General features: G+C 39.2%; 1 protein-coding gene across 4 annotated transcripts in view; it reads left to right on the top strand.

Moving 5' to 3' along the window:
- Positions 1-1,846: 1,846 nt before the first annotated feature.
- LOC140946388 (methylcrotonoyl-CoA carboxylase beta chain, mitochondrial-like) overlaps positions 1,847-22,738 on the top strand; it is a 135,446-nt gene continuing 114,554 nt past the window's right edge. The window contains exons 1-15 of one of the 4 annotated variants that reach the window (XM_073395494.1): positions 1,847-1,910; positions 3,222-3,306; positions 3,860-3,961; positions 4,500-4,627; positions 11,157-11,269; positions 11,798-11,911; positions 12,813-12,877; positions 13,437-13,536; positions 14,373-14,468; positions 15,492-15,564; positions 16,768-16,911; positions 17,160-17,316; positions 18,036-18,150; positions 18,628-18,713; positions 19,648-19,793. In XM_073395494.1, coding sequence (XP_073251595.1) covers positions 1,859-1,910; positions 3,222-3,306; positions 3,860-3,961; positions 4,500-4,627; positions 11,157-11,269; positions 11,798-11,911; positions 12,813-12,877; positions 13,437-13,536; positions 14,373-14,468; positions 15,492-15,564; positions 16,768-16,911; positions 17,160-17,316; positions 18,036-18,150; positions 18,628-18,713; positions 19,648-19,765 — 1,548 coding nt within the window. In that variant the 5' untranslated portion in view covers positions 1,847-1,858 and the 3' untranslated portion in view covers positions 19,766-19,793. Of the gene's footprint in view, positions 1,911-3,221; positions 3,307-3,859; positions 3,962-4,499; positions 4,628-11,156; positions 11,270-11,797; positions 11,912-12,812; positions 12,878-13,436; positions 13,537-14,372; positions 14,469-15,491; positions 15,565-16,767; positions 16,912-17,159; positions 17,317-18,035; positions 18,151-18,627; positions 18,714-19,647; positions 20,180-22,738 lie in introns of those variants that run through there. The other 3 variants (XM_073395492.1, XM_073395495.1, XM_073395496.1) reach the window with 3 other exon arrangements.

Below are 22,738 nucleotides of genomic sequence, written 5' to 3'. Positions count from 1 at the left end.
TTATTTGATTTGGTAGTTTCACTTTACACAATATTCGATTATTCCATATTTATTATTGCCAGTTTTGTTAAATTGTTTAATCACGCATACCAGATAAGTTAACAAAATTTAACATTCTATTATGCATGTGCTGATTCTTTTTGTTTAGTCACTCCCACTGACACACCCCCAAATACACCTATGCATCACTCAGCTGTGATGTGGACACAGGCGTGCGGGAAATTTTTTCCCAGGGGGGCGGTAAACCACTTACCCAAAAAATTCTTGCAAGTGTCCCAAATTTTTACAAAAGAGTCGAAAAGAAACGAGGGCCATATTGCAACAACATAGGCCGTAATGGTGTATGAAGGTGGCTCGATACAGTTTTTCAGGGTCAATACCAAGTTTGAGCATAAACTACGTCGCCATAAACAAACATTAGGAAAAATTGCCACCACAGTAGATGAAAATTTGTAATGATCAGGGTTGCAATGACATCAGAGTTGTCATAGCATCGAAATCACGCCATTACCTATTTTACGTTCAGCAAAATTAAAAATTCACGGCACTGGGAACCTTACAAAATCGTTCACAGGAGCTTTTTGCGCCAATACGGTCTTCTCGATGTTTGCAAAGTTTAAGCAAATCTGTAAGAGCTTTATCGAGATAGTTTGGGATGAAGTTTTTACCGTTAGAAATACGGTAAGAAAAGGAAAATCGTGTGGTTTGGCCATTATCTGTAGGAAATGACATGCAACTTCACCTCATAGTAGTTTTAATCTTTTTAAAAACGTGTGTGAAAGATCGTGGAGATAGCTCTGCCCAATTGCCAGAAAGAGGGATTTGATAAGTATGTATCGCGGCGCTCTTGTTAGCGGTTTTGTAAACATTTCGGTCTACTTTAACAAATTAGCCAATAATTTTAGCACTCGATAGATTTTTTGAATTAAGATTCTTCTCTGAGAATTAGTCAGCCACCCCTTCGTTTTCAGACCCACCCTGTTCTTCGAGTGGAGATGATTCTAGAAAGTTATGCAAAAGTTTAATCTAATCAATTCACGACTGGAAAGCCCATTCCAGCTAGTGCAGTGCAGTATGGTGCCCAACAATAACAAAAAAATAAATGTGTAAATTACTCATCACATGTTAGGCGATTACTGTCTCGTGTGAATGTAACTGGATTATTGCGCCGACTTCAGGTTAATATTCAGGTCTTCAAAATAATTAAATAAACATGGAGACGTCTTTAAAAACAGGCTTTGCCCAAATTTTCTCTTGCTGCCCAAAAAATCTGAGTTGCCCAAAATTTGGGGGGGCTGCAGCCCCCCTCGCCCCCCCGCCCCGTATGCCTATAGATGTGGATGAGATCATATCACCTTAGGGAAATCAAGAACAAGGTCCATTCACAATTTCCATATATGTAAAAAGGATACTCCTCTTGCTGCAGTCTCTGTTTGTCAGGGAACATCAATATCTTCCAACAGTTCTACATTGCTCAACAGGAAAACAAATTTGAGAGTAAATGCAGAGATGAGAAATCATATTTTATCAAACAAATAAGCAAAAGATCATTCTCACCACCTTTTCTTCTTTCTTTCTTTTTTTCTTTCTTTTATAAATGCTTCTATTTCTAGTGGGACAGCCTGTTGACTTCTTAATGTATAGAACTGAGCTATTTATATAAAGTTCTGACTGTTCCAAATTTTTATTAGTTTAGTAGTAATAATTATTATACCTAAAATGTGCTAAATTTACATATTTCCATTTGAACTCTTTTAAGTTTATCTTAGCTTTAATAGCATTTTGTGAGGAGACATACATAAAACTAAAATTATCCCTTTTTTTAATCATGTTGGCCTAACAGGATAACAAAGCAAGGATGGCTGCAGTTGTTCAAGACTTGGAGAAAACTGTTGGCAAAATTAAACTTGGTGCGTATTTTGTTTTGTTCAGAAATTGCTGATTTTGTTTTGCCAAGAAATTGCTGATGTTTTTCCCCCATTGGTTCAAGTTATGATAATGAATATTATGTAAAAGGAAAAAACAAATAGATATGTATGAAGGTTTTTGGTTTCTAGATTCATAATAATAAATATTATGAATCTTGAAAATAAATTTAGACACGTAAACAAATTGAAGCTTTAGTCATTGTTTTGACAATGTAGCATTTTTGTCTTTTCAGTGATCAACTGAGATGTGATATTGTAAGAAGCTTTGCATCAATAATTGTTACAAAAATTATTTCTTGTTGCAAGGCATCATTTTTAAAATGGAATTCATATTATGGCACACATTGCTCAGACACCTTTGATATGACCAAAGTGGTCACATGACTTAGTGTGAAAACAATCTTGAAAAAGACACCATATAACAAGAAATAATTGTTACAAGGTTTCCAACAATATCAGATCTGAACACAAAATGAATTTAAATTTGTCCCAAGTATAAATAAAAATGAAACCTTCAATGCAGCAAGGGATAGGTGGGTTTAATTAATTCCCTGTTACAGTTGTCTCTCTCAATAAAAGACACCTCTTTAAGATGGCCACTTCTGTAGAAACGAACACTTAGACTTGGTCCCTGCCTTTTTTTCATTCCTTTTAATTGTCTCTCTATAAGACAGACCTATCTCTATAAAGACTCTAAGATGGACATTTAGTGCCAGTCCCAAAGGTCCCAGAGCTAGTAAATTGTGTACATGCAAACTTGGTCCCATGATATGACCAATCAAACGAACCCTTTCCAGCCATACATTTATGGCTCTGTCAGTTTTTACACAAGTCAAATCTGAGAATTTTTCTTGAATGATTTTTGAATCTCCAGTTTAGAACCAGAAGGGCTTTTTTCAGTCTTCGTCTCCCATTCTCCCTTAAACTCAGTATACATTTTTCCACCTGTTGAAAAGATACATGCAAACAACAAAATTTTTTTTCTCCCAACACATTCTTCGAAAATTGGGTTAGAAAAATGTTACAACAATATACTCTCTTCTTCTTCTTTCTTTAAGTTTATTCTATCCTGTCTCCTTTTATCACCCTTTCATACTCATATACCTTATCAGTAACTGTGCTCACATAGTGGGAGGCTCCTCCTAAAATGTTCTACAATTGGTGTAGAATTTAATGGAGCTGAAACCAATTGTGAATTGCCTACTGATGAACAATTACGACTTTTAGATATTTTGAGAAACAACAATTTGCCTAGCTCTTTGAATTACTAAATGGGTTCTGATTCATTTTTAGGTGGAGATGAAAAAGCTAGAAAGCGACACACTTCAAAAGGAAAAATGCTTCCTAGAGATAGAATATCCTGTTTGTTAGACCCAGGGTAAGAATCAAACATATGTCCTTCAGCTCATTTACATTTCTGGTATTCAAGAGACCTTTAAGATAGTGTTGACTTCTGTTCTTAAGCAAAGCTCTACAGTCGAACCATGTGCAACCACCTCTCATAAGCGACCACCTATCCAAACACCAAATTTTTGCCAGTCAAAGCCTTTCATAAACAACCACCTCTTGTAATCAACTTCAATAACTCTTGGGCTTGAATGTTTCACAATTTTCCATTGATTGTTTTTAATCTCTCGTAAGATGGTGACCACTTGGTTCATGGTCTGATTACTATTTTCACTGTACATACTACACTATATAAATCATGCAAAAAACTTTTGTGACTGATGACATGGAACTGCACATATCATAACTAAGAAATTGCATGCTTTAACTTCTCTTCCGAAAAGGAGATGTCTCTGGACCTATCCTCAGAAGGGACTCGATGTGGTTTGATTTTCATAAGCGACCACTAAATCTTAGCATTTTGGGTGGTCGCTAAGGTTCAACTGTATCTTAATTTAATGCATCAGTTTGAAATAATTATTTAGGTCTCCATTTCTTGAACTATCTCAACTGGCTGGTCATAAGTTATATGGCAATGAAGAAGTTCCTGCTGGAGGTATAATAACTGGAATTGGACGAGTCTCAGGGTATGTAAGCTTAAGACTGGTTCAAGTGATTAAAAGACATTGGCTTCATAAGTAAAACAACAGTTTTAATACAAGATATGTTATGATATGATATGGTCACAACATCATTCATTAGTTAAAAGAGATTATTAATAAGAAATAATATATATCAACAAAACGTACATCCATAATATAATAAATAACATTAAAAATATTGAACAGCAACAAGTAAATAAAAGAAATATGCATGTTATAGGGTGAAAGCGTAAGTGTTAAATTTACATGTTTGACCTGTTGGTTAAAGTTGAATTTTGTCCAGCAAATGTTCATAACATCTGCCAGGAATGTGGTTGGGGCAGAATCAAAAAATGCAAATTGAGGCAAGTGTTTACAAAATTAATAGATATATACCAAACAATTACACTGTTTTTCAGACCATAATATGCCTTTTTATCGGCTCCTTGACTCAATTTGTGAAGTGTTTGATGATCTACATGTATACATTTCATTTAAACAGGGCTGATTAACATTAACCTAATTCACCATTTTTTTTTCTCAGAGTGGAATGTATGATTGTAGCTAATGATGCCACTGTTAAGGGTGGAACATATTACCCCATTACAGTTAAGAAGCATGTGAGAGCCCAGGAGATTGCAAGAGAAAATAGATTACCTTGTATTTATTTAGGTAAGAACCTGATCAAGTGTTGTCACCCTTGTTAAGATAGAAGATAGCGAGTCTTTTTTAGTGCTGTCAAACTTTGATTGGTTCCCTTCGTTTTTGATTACTTTTCGTCGAGGGAGGAGGAGGGGGGGTACCTTATTTCCCTACACTGAATTTCATTTTACTATTACAGAGGAAGCCATGTTGCTATTGGTATTTTAGTATTGTATTTGTGCTTTTCTTTGTCACTGGTGTTGCTGTTTCAAGGCCATGTCACTTTTCGGAATTCTACCGTGAAAGGGCCACTACATTATATGGCATTGCACTGTATTACATCTGCAACTACTCGCCACTCCCCCCCCCTCCCCCGCACCAATCTCTCACTCGAGCTCTCACCTAGCCTGCATAGCTGGCGGGATTCTGGTGCCCGGGGTACTTTCTCTGCGAAAAGCGAAGCAATCGGAGAAGCCGCAAGGGAAAGTACATTGGCTTTATACCCACTCTCCTTGGGGCTCCGCTGCCAAAACAATACAGGACCCCCACCCAAAACGCGCCAGCTACGCAGGCTACATGTAGCTCTCACCCCTCAACTCTCACTCCTTACCACTACCCTCGCCCATCGCTAACATCTTTCACCCCTAACTAGAATGAACTGTCAGCCCTCACTCCCTGGAAACAATAAGCTAGCCTAGAATTAAAATCGCATAGAGTGTTCAATGGCTGGTGCTTGTTTCAAAGTCAAACAACAACAGTTCGCCGGATTTAAGCTTCCATAGTACTTGTGATAGATCTGTTGTCTCATTTGCTGGATCTGCTGCTGCGTGAGACCCTCAGTTCGAGTGGGGCCAATCACCAGACGGTTCCATATCCACGCAAAGAAGTACTGTGGGCTTCCTTGACCGTGTCGGCTGAACACGTTTCGAAGGTAACGGTGGATAAAGTCATCTAGTTCATTCTTTTCACACGCTTTGACGATCATCTTCTTTGATACGCCGATCGAATTGAATACGTACATTGTATCACCCAGTTCAAGATTCCCCACGTCCTTTACTATTAGCTGGAACACGCCAAGCAATATAGTTTCTGCCATCATTGGTCTAAAATCGCCCCATAAGACATCTCCGTGGTTTACACGTACATTATCGAATCCATAATCGCGTGCAACTGTCGACCCAGGATCAGGAAAAACATCCCTCGCACAAACCTTGAATAGTTCGTGTATCGACGAGTCTGCTCGGATACAGTTTTCCTTGTGTTTACTCCAGTGGTTCTTTTGGCAGGTTTTTGAGCAGTAGAATGCTTGATGGCAGCCCGTACATCGCTTAGTTTCACAGTTTTTCTCACAGTTAAAGCACCGAGACATGTTTAACGTAATCAAAAGGAATTATTAAAGGCTGACCGTACGAGAACGATATAACAACAACAACAATTTATTAAGGTATTTCCATATCTATACATGGCATTACCTATCTAATACTTATGAATAAAGTACAAATATATCATTTATAAATATATGGCAAAATAAAAAGATTATATTCTTTTCTGAAATAACATATCATGTCTGTAACGCATACATTCAAAAACAAAAGCAGCAATTGATCTACAAACAGAGGGATCTATACTATTAAAGAGAAATAAAAGTTTTGAAGTCACATCTAAGTCCTTGAAAAGTGTATATCTATCAGATATTTCACTGAAGAATTTTAAACGTAAATTGTCATAAAGTTTGCAGAAGAATAGAAAATGAAGTTCATTTTCAACTTCATTCGTCTGACATAGATAACATATTCTTAAATTTTCGGGAGTTTTAGGTACTGTGTGTCTGCCTGTTTCAATATGTAATCGATGATTTCCTAGTCGAAATTTATTGAGTGAGGTTTTGTGAAGTGGATTTTTAATCATATTTAAGAATTCTGCTTTTTTATTATCGTTCTTAAAGGTAGTATAAAAATTCAATTTTCTATTTGTTTTAAGGAGGGTAAGTTGATGCTCAGTTAGAGCATTATTGATGTTTTGCTTGATGTAAGAGGTGAAGACTTTTTCGTTGTTTTCATTCAATGTTATGGCGGTTGCGTTGTACTTGCTACATATAGTTTTTATTTTCTGCATCAAACCTGGCTGGTTGTTATCGGCCATTTCCTGGGAGAGTTGTAGACATTGTTTTGCTATGTTTTTATCTGGCATATTTTGTAAATGAATCCAAAATTTAATAATTGAGGTATCTATAGTTAATTTCAGCGGTAATCTACCTAGTTCATTTCTAGCAGCGACGTTTGGACATTGTTTATTTACGCCTAAGGACTGTTTGCAAAAATATATATGCGTTTTTTCAATTATGTCTTTTTCCCAGGCGTTAAAATCATCTTTAGTATATATGCCCCAGATTTCAGATCCATATAAAAGAATGGGGAGGAAAAGCGAATTGATGAGTTTATTGGTTATGTCAATTGGTAGTTTCAAGAAATCAAGGTAGCGTCGTATCGCAAAAAACGATCGTCGTGTTTTTTCTTTTAAGTTTATTTTACACACATTGAAGTTCCCATTTGTAGCTAAATTGATACCGAGGTATGTATAATTGTTAACAATTTCTATTTTGTCATTGTTTATCTTAAAACAATATTTGTTAAGGACTGATTTTCTACATTTCTTTTGAAAAATCAGAACTTTAGTTTTCTTTGAATTAACAGATAGCAACCATTTGTTACAATATTCAGCGAGCACAGAAAGCGCTTTTTGAAGTCCTTCGGCTGAATGGGAAATTAGAACAAGATCATCTGCATAAAATAAACAGTTCAGATGAGTTCCATTTGGTAAAATAATAGGGTCTGTGTCTTGTCGGTCAAGTAAAAAAGGGATTTCATTTAGATATAGGTTGAAAAGCATAGGAGAAAGGATACAACCTTGTCTAACCCCTTTGCAATAGTTAAAGAATTCCGTTCGTTGACAATCGGAAAACTTTATGGAGCATTTAGTTTTTGAATAAAGGTGCTTTATTAAATCATAAAATTTTCCCCCAATGTTGTACCGAAGGAGTTTATAAAACGTGAGAAATTACATTCACCTCAATGAGGGATCATGTTACAAAACATTGCTTCAGATCAACTTTAGTGACAAAAAAACCTCGTAATTTTTAAAACAAAACAGTTGCTTTCTCAGTCCTCTCATCTTATAAAAGCAAGTGCTCTAGTATTATCACTTTTGCAAGCACAAGTGGAGAATTTGGCGGGCTCACGCTAAAATAAACCAATGAGAAGAGAGGATCAAACAGTCGTACGATGAAGCAGCAAATCAAAATCGAGAAGCCACTGCAATATTCGCGACGTTTTCTTGTCAACGAAATCACGCTGCCATTTTCAAAGCTCAAATTGCTCAAAAAAGAACGGAAACAACAAACAATTTGTAAATTCTCAATCTCCTCAGTTAGAGGAGGAAGACCTACAAAAGTGAGAAAAGTTTCTGATGTAAATAACGCCTGGAGCTGTAGTAGCTCCATGCCATGGTCGTCGGCGAACTTCATCAAGCCAAACGTACTCAGTTCAACCAATATTTGGCCAAACCGTTAGTTTGACATAAAGTTTGTGCATTTAACTTTAACACTTTAATACAAATAAGCTTTCTTGTCTATTAGATTTTTTGAAAACTCAAATGGCACGATATTGTAATTTCTAGCCAGTTTCGCTTGAAAGTAAAACCTATTCAACATGTTAATGCTCGCGTGATTAGATTTTTCTCATTTTTGAAGTCTTTTGCTATAATCTCAATGCCCTCCAAAGTGAAAAGGAGTTTATGTTCTCGTGGGCATAAATATGTTCCGGGCCCTTCTCAGAGCTCATTTTAACCCTCGTCTAGCGGCTCGGGCTGAAGTGTGCATGAGTCTGATTCATAGTTTCGTACCCTAAGCAGATTTGCTTGCGAACTAGACTCTATTGTTTTATTAGCCCCCTGGCTAGTTCTTAGTTAGGTTTGTCGTTCTCGCGCATAAACTTAGGTAGCCTGTGGTGGACGTCGAATTTAATGTACTATTTTCTGAAATGTTGTATACTTAATTACTTAATTATACTTAATTTCCCGGTACATATTTTCGTGATTTTGGCGAGGTAGTATTTCACGGGGTTTTGTTTTCGCGATTTCAATAGCAGCTAATAGCCAAGTACGAAACAAGGGATTAAATTTCGCGATTCAAGTGTTCTTCGCTTATTAATTTTATTTATCAAAACGTCTGAACTTTCAAAATAATCTATATAGATAAACTGGAACAAAGAAAACGATTCAGATCAGGGGCGTAGCCAGGATTTTTCAAAGGGGGGGTCACAGAGGCTACTCACCAGATCACCATCCGGGGATCTCCGACTATATATGGTTTATACCGTTGCTCTCCCTCGTGTATCAGCGGGCTCAGTCGCATTATCGGGGCATGAAGGCCCATTTTAACTAAAGACAAGAGCCGTTGCCGAAAATACTTTACAAAAAAACAATTTTAAAAAAGTGGGCTTTTCAACAATGGCTTTTACGGCCAAGATATTGTCATGGCGTTTTCGCCAGCCGAATATTGTAGGTTGTTTGCTCAAAAGAAGGCCTACCAAGGGGGGGTCACGGGCACCCCAGGACCCCCCCCCTAGCTACGCCCCTGCAGATGAAAATTATAGCTAGACTCTATAATTCATCTGAAATCTTTACAAATTAACATCATTACAGAATGAAACTTACCACGAAAATCACGTCATAATTTGTGAATTTGTTGATACATATCATGGTGTTGTTGTTACATGTAAATCTTTTTTCTTTTTCTGTGATTTGAATTTTCTATATGGGTATTAAATTTCGCGGGGATTTTTAATTCCGATTCTTTGATTTCGCGATTTTTTTACAATGAAAAAATAAATGCTAAGAAGATCATCACAATTAAATACGCAAATCCGACACGCTGTTGCAAAAAGAAAGCCTGAAAAAAATTGATGCATGCTGGGGTTCTTATGTTTATCACCGTTTGGCCAAGTTCCAAGGGTTCCTCATACTCGCCACCCTCACCCGTCACCCCTCACCCCTCACCCCCCACCCGTCACTCCTTACTCGCAGCCCTCACCCCTCACCCCTCACTCCTTACTCACAGCTCTACAAGAAAGGAACTGGAACGGCCGGCTCTTTTTCTATTGTCGAACAGCAACAGTTCCCTGGTTCTGTACTTCCATAGTGTTTGTGATAGATTGTTCGTCTCATTTCCTGTGTCTGCTGCCGCGTGAGACCCCCTGTTCGAGTGGGGCCAATCACCAGACGGTTCCATATCCACCCAAAGCAGTACTGTGGGCTGTTGGGGCCGTGTCGGCTGAAAACGTTTTGGATGTAGAGATGAATAAAGTCGTCAAGTTTATTGTTTTCCATCGCCTCAACAATCATCTTTTTCGATGCACCAATCGAACTGAATACGAGACGGCTCTCACCCGGCGTTTCAAGACACACCACGTCCCTCCTTATGAACTGGTACAGGCCGATTAATATATTTTCTGCCAAACATGGTGTAGACGAAATGCCCCACAACACATCTCCGTGGTTTATACGTACATTATCGAATCCGTAATCGCGTGCAACTGTCGACCCAGGATCAGGCAGAAAATCGCTGGAACAGAAGTCGAAAAGTCCATGTATTGAATGGTCTGACCTGACACAGTTTGGCTTGTGCTTACTCCAGTGTTTCTTTTGGCAATCTTTGGAACAGTAGACTGCATGTCGACAATTCGCACATTGCTTGGTTGTGGTCATCTCCTTGTCACAGAAATAACACCTAGGCATGTTTGCAGATTCCTAAGTAATGAAGTAGTCAAGTGAAGCTGAGAAAAGCTTTTTACTTTGGAGAATAAAACTATTTTGGTTAATGCCGTCCAGCAGTAACTACCGATGTTTTCCCGGAATAGACCAAAAATTCGGAGAAAATGATTCATGATAAATAAACAACAACAAGTGACGCGTGACTACCCAGTCAGCGAGTAGCCGTATGTATAAGCTGTCGGCAAGAATGACAATTAGAACGCAGTCTCAGAAATCATATAATATTAAAAGTAATAATAATGACATTTATTTCTGTAGCGCCATTTCCATTGCTGTCCGATGGCGCTTTACAAAAACAATTACTCTAAAAAAAATAATTAAGCTATGCGTTAAAATTTACAATGTTATTAAAATGAATAAAGATATAAATAAAATCAAATAAAAACGTAAGTAAGATGTTGCTTAGATTATCATAAATTAAAAGCCTTCCGATGAAAAGATAAGTTTTAACTAGGTTTAATACCAAATGAGTCATTCTTGGGATGCAAAAGATGATTCCTCTTCATTTGAATTTCTAATTTTTGTTCACGATGGTAACAGCTAATTTAAGTACCAGTTGTTTCACGAGAGGACCTAGTAACTTTGCCGTCATTGCACTGCATCTTTTATCCTAGACTGTAATAGACTGTAAGCCAGACTTGAATCAAGTTTAATCTTAGGTTTCTTATTACCAGTTTTCATTAATTTACGGTAGTTGTATGTGACCCAAGCGTTTCTTTCTTGAATTCAGTTGACTCAGGCGGTGCAAATCTTCCACGACAAGCAGAGGTTTTTCCAGATAAGCTGCATTTTGGAAGAATATTTTATAACCAAGCGAATATGTCTTCCAAAGGAATCACTCAGGTAATGATGATTTTTTTTCCATATTTCTCTTTTACGCAATATTTTACCACTCGTACTTTCTAGCGTGCTAGCAAGCTTTCATTTGGAGGATATTCATGAGAAGTCACGCGCGAGCGGCACTCCAAAGGAGGCACCAGAGCAAAGGGTCGCTCATTCGCGGCTCTTTCCGCGGCTCAGTCGAAATGGAGAGCTCGGTTGCAGGCTAATTACTTTCTTGTGACTTTTGAAAGTGATCTGCGTGAAGACTTCATTGATGTAGACTGCTTGCAGTCAGTCCGCCATTTCTGGAAGGTCTGTCGAGTCAAAAAAGCTTACGCCTTCGTTTCTCGCGGCTCGCGCGTGCTAGCCTAGTGACTTAGCCTAGTGAAAATAAGAGACTGCTCGTAGTCTATCATTGACCTTAATCAAGCTAAACAATCAGCGTATTAGGAATGCCGGATTTATCGTAATATTAATTTTATTGTTCTTACCCCTAACGCTAATAGCTGATATCGTTTTTCGACCTGCTGTTTCTTTACTGATTCACAGATTGCAGTTGTCCTGGGTTCTTGTACTGCTGGTGGAGCTTACGTACCAGCTATGGCTGATGAAAGCATTATTGTGAAACAACAAGGAACTATTTTCTTAGGGGGGCCACCTTTAGTAAGTATATGCTTTTGTAAAATAGCTGGAAATGTTTCTTCTACAGCTCATGCTCTCATTGGCTACTTTGAGTTTACGTGACATCTACCAATAAAACTAGTTCCCGCCAAAAGTCTCTGAGTGGGCAACATTACAAAAATCTATGAAATCAGAGGGAAGCAGGGGAATTGTAGCTTGTTGTTTCACCCCGTTTTTTGCCCATCTTTTCCCCACCATGGAGCCTGGTTCCAGGCAAGTAAAATTGTTATCCGTGAATGTTGAACCTCGATGAGAATTATTTTCATTATATTGCACACGTTAATCAGTTTTTCCTCTTGGAGTCTGATCCGCCTTGGAAAAACTTTGAGTTTTCCCTCAGTTTTCCTGGACAATATTAATGCATTTTATTTTTAATGCGATTGTCAATGTGGCTTTCACAACATCATATCTTATAAAATAACTTCCGTAAAAGTATCCCTGAAAAAGTAATTCTTCATCTATAGTCATTAGAAAACGATGCTTGAACCCTCGGATTTTTCAAACTTCCTTTACCCGGACAAACACTGGGGGTATTTGAATCCTTTTCCTTCTCTCCTCCTTCTCCCTAGGAGACTGAAGAAATCAGTAATCCTCGGTACTAGTTTGATTAAGATTCGTAGTTAATTGTTAACAATACCTATGCCAAGCCAGACAAACTCACGAGCACCTCTATACGGTCCATTTAAGAGAGGTGTACACACACTTCATGAAGGTTCAGGGAAGTTTAGTCTAGAGCTGTCCATTTCTAGATGTCCATTTCCAACGGAGTGCTTTCGTGAAATCCGTATACTTCTTTAGTTATCAAGATAAAAGCACTGTCTGGGTCATTAGAGCGGTAAAAAAATATATCGTGTTGAAGTCAGGGAATTGATTTCTTCGTTAGGTTAAAGCTGCCACTGGTGAAGAGGTGTCTGCTGAGGAATTGGGTGGAGCCGATCTACACTGCAAGTGAGTAAAACATAAGCTGTTTGTTTGCCATTTACCAGTGTTGGCTTTTTACCCCAGAGTTAAACCTTAAGTTTAAGTTTAAACCCTTAGATGGTAAATCTTCCCCAACAGTAATGAATGTGACCATTTAAATGAAATCTCTTCACTCGGTGATAATTTTGTATGGTACTTTTAGTAACTTTTGAGTCTGTGGGTGAAACCCTAAAGTGTGTCCATTCAAATGAAAGCTACTGAGCTTTGCTTCCCATGACTGATGCCTGAGATCAAGAGAGGTGATGACCTCACCATACTGAAAAAAGCACGGAAATTCAATCATGTCACCCACATTAAAACGATTCTTGGGAGACGGGGTAGGGTTGACTTGGAGTAAAGTAATTCCTAGCTACTCCCTGCTTTCTTTCGAAGCTGTTTATAAGTTTATAAGTTTTAACTTTCGAGTTAGGGTAGAAAATCGAGAAAAAGAGAAAGTTGTCAGGAAACATGTTTCTTTTGGCAAAGTTGTCATAGGAGTTTGCAAGCTTCCCTTTGGAAGTTTTTAAAACTTTGTGTTATTTCACAGAACATCAGGAGTGACGGATTATTATGCTGTGGATGATTTTCATGCCCTACATCAAGCCAGACAATGTGTGAAAAACCTCAACTACAAAAAAACTTTACCCGTGAGTTTCTAATAATATCGTCAATTATGTTTAGTGTGGTAATATCCATTATGCTGTTAGTGTACCTGAGAGTGCCGAAATGATACCCAATGTTAGCCTGAGAAAACAGCCGACATTTCGCGACGCCACTACTGATTTCTTCCGCGGAATGACGTCTGAGCAACGACTGCAGAATACTAGGGACCTTACGATCCGACAACAGCGACTCCATGAAGACGTCGCTGAAAAATGGCTCGAAAAATAGGCTTCGCATCCTTTCAGACCATTTCGCGATTAATCCAAGCCGCCCAGTTACTTTTGAAAAAAAAAACTCAAAACAAACTTAAAATTTGGTCATTTTACATCTTAGTCGTGCAGAGACGGCAAATAAATGTACAAAAAGCGTGATGCACGTGCAAAGTTGTTGTTTTTTTCCAACTAAACATATTGCTTTTTGACGCTGCCGTTGCAGTCGCCGTCGTAGTTTCGTAAGGTCCCTACTGCTGACGTGTCACTACCCAGATCTGGGTAGTCCCTCTGATTGGCTGGAGATTTGTTTTAACCAATCAGAGGCACTACCCAGACCTGGGTAGTGACGTGTCATCAGTTTGGGATTTCTGCACTCGTTTCTCAGACGTCATCACGCGTGGAAACCAATAGTGGTGTCACGAAATGTCGGCTGTTTTCTGTTTTTTTGTCAACCACCAATAGACCCGGATTGGACCGCAAATGTTCCGGAATATATATGTGGAATAGCATGGACTGTTCAGATAAGAACCAAGAAATTGGGACACGGGACGCGTTTGTACTTGATGTATAAGAACTTGATTGTGATTTTTTTTCCTTGTTTTGTTCAGGTAACAGTCGAGCCTTCAGAAGACCCTCTCTACCCTGCAGATGATCTGTACGGCATTGTGGGTGATAACCTCAAAAAGTCATTTGATGTTAAAGAAGTAAGGAAACCGAATAGAGCTTTATTTCATTTCTCCATAGACAGTTAGATCTTTTAAGTACGATTATGACCTCTGTCGCGTAGGAGGAGGGAATCAAATGTGGTATGAAAGCCATCTTGAGAGTGATTTTACTGCTCTTGGCGAGATTGGAAGACATTCGCCAATTCTCCTTTTCGCAGTTGGGTACGTCCACAGTAGCTTTTTCAGTTCTGTCAAATGCTCCTACACCAGAAATCGAAGCCAAAGGTCACCCATCTGCACAAAAAGGCATTTGCTACAATGGTGGTACACTTGTTCAGAACTCGTTTTATAGAATAGCAATGGCCTACACCTTATATACATGGGGTGGACTCGGAACTTCATTAATATGGATTTAATCTTGACAAAAGGTTTCACGTTCACTGATCACTCTAATATATAGTGCCGTGGAGGCTGTGAGCGCCCGGGGTACTCCCAATGATGGCCTATTACCGGGCTACTATAACGGCCTACAATGGCCTGTATGGGGAGGCACCACCCGAAAGGGTTGCCTTTTTCAGTCTTCAGATCAGGTACATGAAAGGGTAGGGATTTCACTTGTTGAAGTATAATTATGAAAGGTGAGGGAAATCTGTCATTTCGGTCGGTAAAATGGCTCAAAAGGGCTAACAGATATATTTTATGACTGAGAAAACGTCCTGGTTTTGGGAGATAGTGCACTGACAGCAGTTGAGAGGGGTGCAAAGTTCTAAACTAGGTATGTGAAAGACTTTCACATACCGCTGAAAGGGGTACCATTTGTCAAGAGAAGTTATACGAAAGGGCTACCTTTTCTGTCAATAATGGCATGTAAAGGGGTAAGGGGTCGGACCTTGGGGCGGAGCCTCCCCGTATAAAACGTTTTTAAGCGCCCCTTTCCCCCCCCCCCCCCCCCCCCCCCGCCTCCCCGGGCAGCGAGCGAGGCTTCTTCTTTCTTCCATACGTGGTGGAGCGACTGTCACAGCCTGACTCTAGTCTTCCATTAATGACGTAATCCTCTTTCAGGTTATTGCCAGAATCGTAGATGGGAGTAAATTTGATGAGTTCAAGGCGATGTACGGAGATACTCTTGTCACAGGTTAGGTCAATGTCCCATGGTAGCCCTTATGGGTGCTTTTTGTGGTCTATCGCGGGTGAAGGGAATTTGGATTCTGGAATCCGGGAAATTTTGCTTGTGGAATCCGAATCCGAGAAATTTCTCTTGTAAAATCAGGAATCCTGGGCTTTGGAATCTGGAATCCAAGTTCCACTGACAAAGACTCTGGAATCCAGAATCCATGCAATAGTGTCTTGGATTCTTTTACATTGGGTAACTTCCAGTTAAGAACAGTTTCAGGCATGGTAGAGAGGTTAATCACCACATTTACGGCAAATGGCAAACTATTGCTTCCCTTTTGTCGTTTGTGGTCTTGTGTGTAAATTCAGTCCTCCATGCCATCCGTCGAAGGCGTGAAACATTCATCGCTACAGCGTACACAGACAGTCGGCTTTCTGTGAGCTGAAATTACTTCTGGCTCACCTCCTTAGTGGAGGCGTGTGTGGACGAGTGGTTAACGCCTCGAACTGCGGATCTGGAGGTCCGGGGTTCAAGTCTCGCCCGTCGCGTTGTTTCCTTAGACAAGGAACTTTACTCCAATTTGTCTCTCTTCACCCAGGGCCGAGTTGTTCAAAGCTGGGTTAAGATAACCGAGGGTTAGTGCGAGATTTGAATTCAGATTTGAAAGCTTAAAAAGAATTTCAGTTTCAATTCTTTTTGTCTACAAGTTGATGATTGGAAGCTCTAAAAATAGCAGGGAAAATTATCCGAGAAAAGGCTTTTGAACACAACAAAAAGAAAACCCGTGTTAAATTTAACCCCGGGTTAAGCGCTAATCGGCTTTCGAACAATTGGGCCCAGGTGTATAAATGGGCACAGGCGATATAAATCCCGTCCAGGGGGGAGTAGCAATACTCACAGGCTTGCTTCATGGTACGGAAACCGGAAATAAGCTCCTGCCGTGTGGGCCTTTGGTTCGTTTGCGCCTTTACCTCACCTCCATCGATTGTTTCATGTCTAGCATAATAGAAACCGTCATACTGAAGCATACGATCCCCAACGTATTTGACCACGTTAGAAAAGAGTCAGTTTTTATTCACGTCACGGGAAAAGGCAAACGTGAAATGGCCGGAAAAGTTGATCACGAGGCCATTCTGTTCCTTTTGTCTTTTGCCTTTTGCCGTTTGCCGTAAACGCATTTACAGTACTGTCAGTTTTTTCCCTTTCTTTTCCTTTCTTCCAAAGGTTTTGCTCGCATTCATGGCTATCCCGTGGGAATCATTGGCAACAACGGGGTTTTATTTTCTGAATCAGCCCTGAAGGGAACACATTTTATACAGCTTTGCTGTCAACGTAAAATACCACTTCTATTTTTGCAGAATATCACAGGTAAATATGACTTCCTTGATCGTGCTTAAATTCAAGCAGTGTCTAGGTTTTCTCGCCCGGACGCATTTGCTAGTCCGGTTAACGAGTAGCGTTGCGTGCGATGTACATTTTTCATAATAAAATGTCGAGGAAGAAGGAAAAAACCTTTGCAATAATACTGATGAGGCCAAGAAATTGTTACAGACACTTCACTTAACAGTGTCGATGGTCATATTTCGAGCTTGGGCACCTGTGATTTACTTTTTCAGGTTTTATGGTTGGTAAAGATTACGAGGCTGGTGGCATCGCTAAAAATGGCGCCAAAATGGTGACGGCCGTGTCATGCGCACAAGTTCCTAAGATTACTGTTATTATTGGCGGAAGTTTCGGCGCGGGAAATTATGGGATGAACGGCCGAGCATACGGGTAAGAATACAAACGAGACACAAAGAAAATGGTGCCTTGTAGTGTATTAAATGCAATGTATGTACAACCTCGTCCCCAGGCTTTTCCCTTAGAAAATGGAAGGGGACGCTGTTACAGTGATATGGGCATCCCCTTCTCATATTACCTTAGCGATTTGGGTTAGGGTTAGGGTTACAGGGGATACCTATATCACTAGGGTTTTGGGAATGGGGAAGCCCATATCACTGTGACAGCGCCCTCCTATTTGCTATTGGAAAAGCCCTGGATGCGAGGTTGAATGTATGAGTAAAGGAAATTCAAAATTGTAATGGTATAGAGTTGGTTTTGAGTGATATTGGCCTCGTTGTTCTCATGGAAGTCAGCACATTTGCGGTTGATTTAGTTTATCTGTTTTGTTTTATTCCTCGATCTTTATAACCTACAAGACGTATATTATCATGTTGTCTCGTTGGTTGAAGCCCCACTAGAGTCAAAACGCGACTTTTTAATCGAAAAGCCTAAACTATAACCAATTGAAAGTAATTACTCAAACCAATGAAAAAGACGAAGACAATAAAACAAACCAATAAAATTGCGAACCAAGTTCCTTTCGCGGGCACCGAGAGCGGGAATCTGGGAAAACGCGTGCGACCTTCGCCTAGTCACAATTCATTGCCGATTGATTGCCATTTGAGTAGTAATTTCTTCAGTGAAAGGGACTTTTTTTTGTTTCCTTTTAGACCTCGGTTTCTATATATGTGGCCTAACGCTCGCATTTCAGTGATGGGTGGAGAGCAAGCCGGTACAGTGCTGGCAACTATCACCAGAGATCAGAGAGCAAGGGAAGGAAAAGAGGTCTGTATATTGAGCATACATTAAATCAGCCAGTTCCTCTTTTCATGAGAAAAAAAAAAGGAAAAATCACTCGGACTCAGCAGTGAGGACCACCTTGTACAGCACTAAACAGTACCACAAGAAAGTACTGCTCAGTAGCTTTAGAATTTCACCCACAGAATAATCTTGTTCAGCATTGTACACTGCACCAAAATAGACTATTCTCGAGGTCCTCTTTATAATTACTTGATCAACTGACGTGCCTCACTTTCGTTATATTTCATTTATTATGTTTATATGAAAAGACGAGCCCACTGGGCTTATAAAGGTCTTTAGTAACTTTAAAAATCACGCTTCAGGATTTCAAGAGGGAAACAACGTTTCTATATGAGGAAGTAATCATCAAACAGAAGAAAGTATTCCCCTCTAGATTCGACTACAAGGTTTTTTACCTCTCAACTAGCTATTACAGTGTGCATGTCTTGTTTCATTTTATAGCTTACTGTGGAAGAAGAAAATCAAATCAAAGAACCTATAATAAAGAGATTTGAAAAAGAAGGTCATCCCTATTTTTCATCCGCAAGGTAGGCTGTCAACTACAAGAGTAGGTTAAGCGAAATTAGAGTCCTGCGATACATATTTTTCACATTTAAGTTACGCACATCAGGATCAAAGTGAAATAAATTGAGGATATTAAATGGCTGTGCGGAGATACGTAATTTCTTTTTTATTGTTATCATGAGTGAGCGCAGCAAACGAGTAAACCCATTTTCAACACGTGAAGGGAAATTTTGTCTCTCCTTGCGGCCATGTAATGTTCTATTTATTATATAGACAGCAATCGAATACCAAACTACCGTATTTATTCGAAAAAGCGCCCAACCTCGAATTAGCGCCCACCTCGAATAAGCGCCCATCCTAAAGGCAGAAAAAGTTAATAAGCGCCCAGCCTCGAATAAGCGCCCACCCCCTCCTCCTCCCAATCAAACTCAAATAAGCGCTCACCCCCACCCCACCCGCTTGAGTGAATAAATTTTAATAAGAGACTTTCCCAAGGACGGAGTTTTCTTCAGAGTATTTTACAGAAACCTTGCTTTGTTACTTCTTCGCGTTTTGTTATTAGCATTTATTGTTTTGTTGCAAAATAAACATACTTCACTTGCTGAAAATGGTGAAAATTTAATAAGCGCCCAGGGCGGTTAATCGAATAAATACGGTATTTCACTTTATTTTTTTTGTTGCGAAAGACGCGATTTATTATGTGGCGATAGCAGCGGTGATCTTTTCATGTGTGAAAAAAAAAAAAAAAATATATATATATATATATATATATATTGTTTTCACGTATGAAGATAATGATGTTTTCGCGCGAAAGTTCACTTGGTATTTCATTGGTGTTTATATGTAATGATATCGTTTTTAAATATTAGAGAATGAAATAACTTTCGGTTTAGAATAAAAGGGGTGAGTTCTTCTTTACTTTTGTTCCCCAAGTTAACAAAAATACATTTTTTACAGGTTATGGGATGATGGTGTTATCGATCCAGCGGACACTCGTACAGTCCTGGGTCTGAGTTTAAGCGCGGCACTCAATGCTCCAATAGAAGATACCAAATTTGGCGTATTTAGAATGTAACCTTGACAACCGATAAAAGGTGTAATGGGTGTGTAAAGAGTGGTGCCATAATCACAAGGTTAGCATTAGGTAACTTCGGCTGAAGCCAGATTGTTTCTTCCGGTAAAATTACATGAAGAGGGACTTAAGTTCAACTTTACTGTGTGATATAAAATAAGATAGATAAACAGAACTGGAGTGCTTTGGACCCGAGTCATTTGCTTCGTAACCTACATCCATATCCACTATACCATCGAGAACTAGCAGTCAGATCCTCTAATTTTAAAAATATGCATGTACTTATGCCGTATCCCATTGAAAGCTAACCGTTTTCAATTCATTGCTTAATCCTAATCACTACAGATCAGTGTTAAACTCTCTAGTATGTAGTCTCCATAACTGGCCCTCGGCAGTTTTGTTTTGTTTTGTTTTGTTTTTTTTTTTTTTGGGGGGGGGGGGAGGGGAGAATTTTATAAGGTTATTGGGGTTCTGTTTCAGAATAATTCGTTGTGTAAACCTCATAAGGTGTCCAAACTGGCTTCACCCGATGTTATCTGATGCTAACCTAATCAGAAATCTTCCTCCAAGACGATGAAATTGAATTGGGTTTATCCATTCACCACCTTAGAAACTGCAAGGAAACTGGTTCGAGGTTACTTTAGCAATGACTTCTGGGACTGTTACTGGGGACAAGGAAGAAAAAATGGGCAATAGCTGGCCAGCGGGTCCCCAGTAAAGATCCCAGAAGTCATGGCGAGAGTTAACTCTGTCCAGGTTCCTTCTCGTTTGTTATGTGGCGAATGGGTACTCGGCACGAAAATAGTAAATTTAAAAACTCGTCTTTGGACCTGGTAAAATCTGAAAAGGCAGAGCGCCTGATTATAGGTTAAGTTTTCAAGCGTTGCCATCCCTCTTCAAAAGTGAACTTACTAATAGTGATCTTTCGACGGAAGAAAGAAGACGGCAAACCTTGTGTGCAAGTATTAATTACGTTTAAAAACAAATTTGCGTCATAAAACGTCACCCTCTTTTAACAAAACTTTTTGTAAAAGACCAGACAGAACACATTGTTAAGTAAGGATCATGGCCAAACTCGCAAGTAATATCCCTGTCATGTTTGTCACACACGGGCGTTTTGCCGTCTTCTTGTTGCTTGAGCTCACTAATTTTTGGCATACAACTCGCAACTTAGGACCTTACAGGGATGTCATGCTTAACTCAGAACGGAGAGAGACTGGGCATAGTAGACGCTGGCTCTTGTACAGTTATCAATGTCATGCGCTTGGTACTAAGAATTGTTTTGTGGCTTCTTTGTACCCTTCCTTTATTAAATACCGTAAAATTCCGAAAATAAGCCCCTCCAAACCGGTAACGGAAAAAGCCCTCCGTTAAATCGTTCCTCTAAATATAAGCCCCCCGGGGGCTTGTACTTGGACAATTACCCTCAAATACAAAGTAAAACAAAGCTAAAACAGTAAATTTACTTCCAACTATAAGGCTAGCCCAATCTGTTTTGAAACGCAAATTTCCCTCCGTAGATAAGACCCTCCGAATATAAGCCCCTCTAAAAACAAGCCCCTCTAAATATAAGCCCCTCTAAATATAAGCCCCTCTAAAAACAAGCCCCTCAAAAAGGGCCAGTGGAAAACATGAGCCCCAGGATTTATTTTCGGAATTTTACGGTATCATCGCGAGACAGGAATTGAATCTTAAAGATATAACATATTTATTTAATTTCCTTTGTTTGTCCTAAACCTCGCTATATAGGTGAATTTTTCTAAATCGAAACCAGCTTTACTGGAATCTAAAAATTTTGTTACAAATAACGTATTATATCTGAAATACTTGACTAACACGTCATTTTTCAATAGGAATTAAACAATTGTGATGGTACTGAGTATCGTAAACTTCCGTTTATAACCCCCGCTCTTATAACTGATCACCCCAGTTATAGGCCCATCTACCTCTAAACAAAGAAAATAAATCCGGTTGTAAGTCCTCCCCGGATGTAAGTCCCTTTCTAGCTTGTATTGAAATGAGGATTCGATTTTCACGATGTCTGGCAGCTTAAAAAGGCGAGTAAATCCAGAAAGTGTTTTGATCAGTACTGCCATGCAGCTTGTTTTGAAATGCTATTTACCCCTGTTATAAGCCCCCTCCAACCCCCCCCCCCCTCCCCTTACGAAGTGTTGTGATCCCAGGGTTCATAAAGGGAAGTTGACGGTATTTTGTAATACATCTTTTCCATCTGAAAAGTCAGAAATGAGAGTTGAATTCGGGGATATATAAGTTAAACGACTAACACAATGAACAGCTTATTAAGGTAAACCTTTTATTGCTTTCACTGAGAAATAAAAGCCTGTATACAAGGAGTTGTCTGTTCATTTCATATCAGATTTATATGTGGGTTACTCTAGTATACTGATTGTGACCAATTTCAAACGCAGTTAAATCCAATTCGATTAATTTTTTTTATAAGCAGTCTTAAAAAATTTTCCCGCGCATTATTTTTCCTGCAAAGGACATACAGGGACTACGTTGTAATTGGAAGCAACAGCGTCAATGATATTTCTGATTTACATTGGTATCATGAACAAACCAGGTTTTATGCCCAAAAAAGCTTGCCAGCGGATTCTGACTTTAGTTTGAATATTCGACTTATAAATCCTGCACTTTTAGAAACTTACGAAACTGCCCCAACACTGACACTTGCGGCTAAAGCGCAAAAATTCCTTTTTTCTTTATTTTATTTGCGTACTTGAATGGCGGTTTCATGGCACAAATCCTGTACCCGTTTAGCGTGTTCAGTTGATGGAAGCCCAGCGGGAATCAAAGTCGCTATGTGCCAAGTATTCGCGACAGAAAAAAAAAGGAAAACTGACTAATTCGCGTAAACAAAATCCACTTTAATCCTTGTTGAGAGTGGTTCAATTCCAGTCAGTTGCAGAAATTATGGTAGAGCTTTCGCCGACTGACCTATGAAGAACAAAACAA

Source organism: Porites lutea, chromosome 8 (genome assembly GCF_958299795.1).
Source record: "Porites lutea chromosome 8, jaPorLute2.1, whole genome shotgun sequence".
Classification (NCBI taxonomy): domain Eukaryota; kingdom Metazoa; phylum Cnidaria; class Anthozoa; order Scleractinia; family Poritidae; genus Porites; species Porites lutea.
This window is presented reverse-complemented; position numbering and strand designations above follow the sequence as displayed.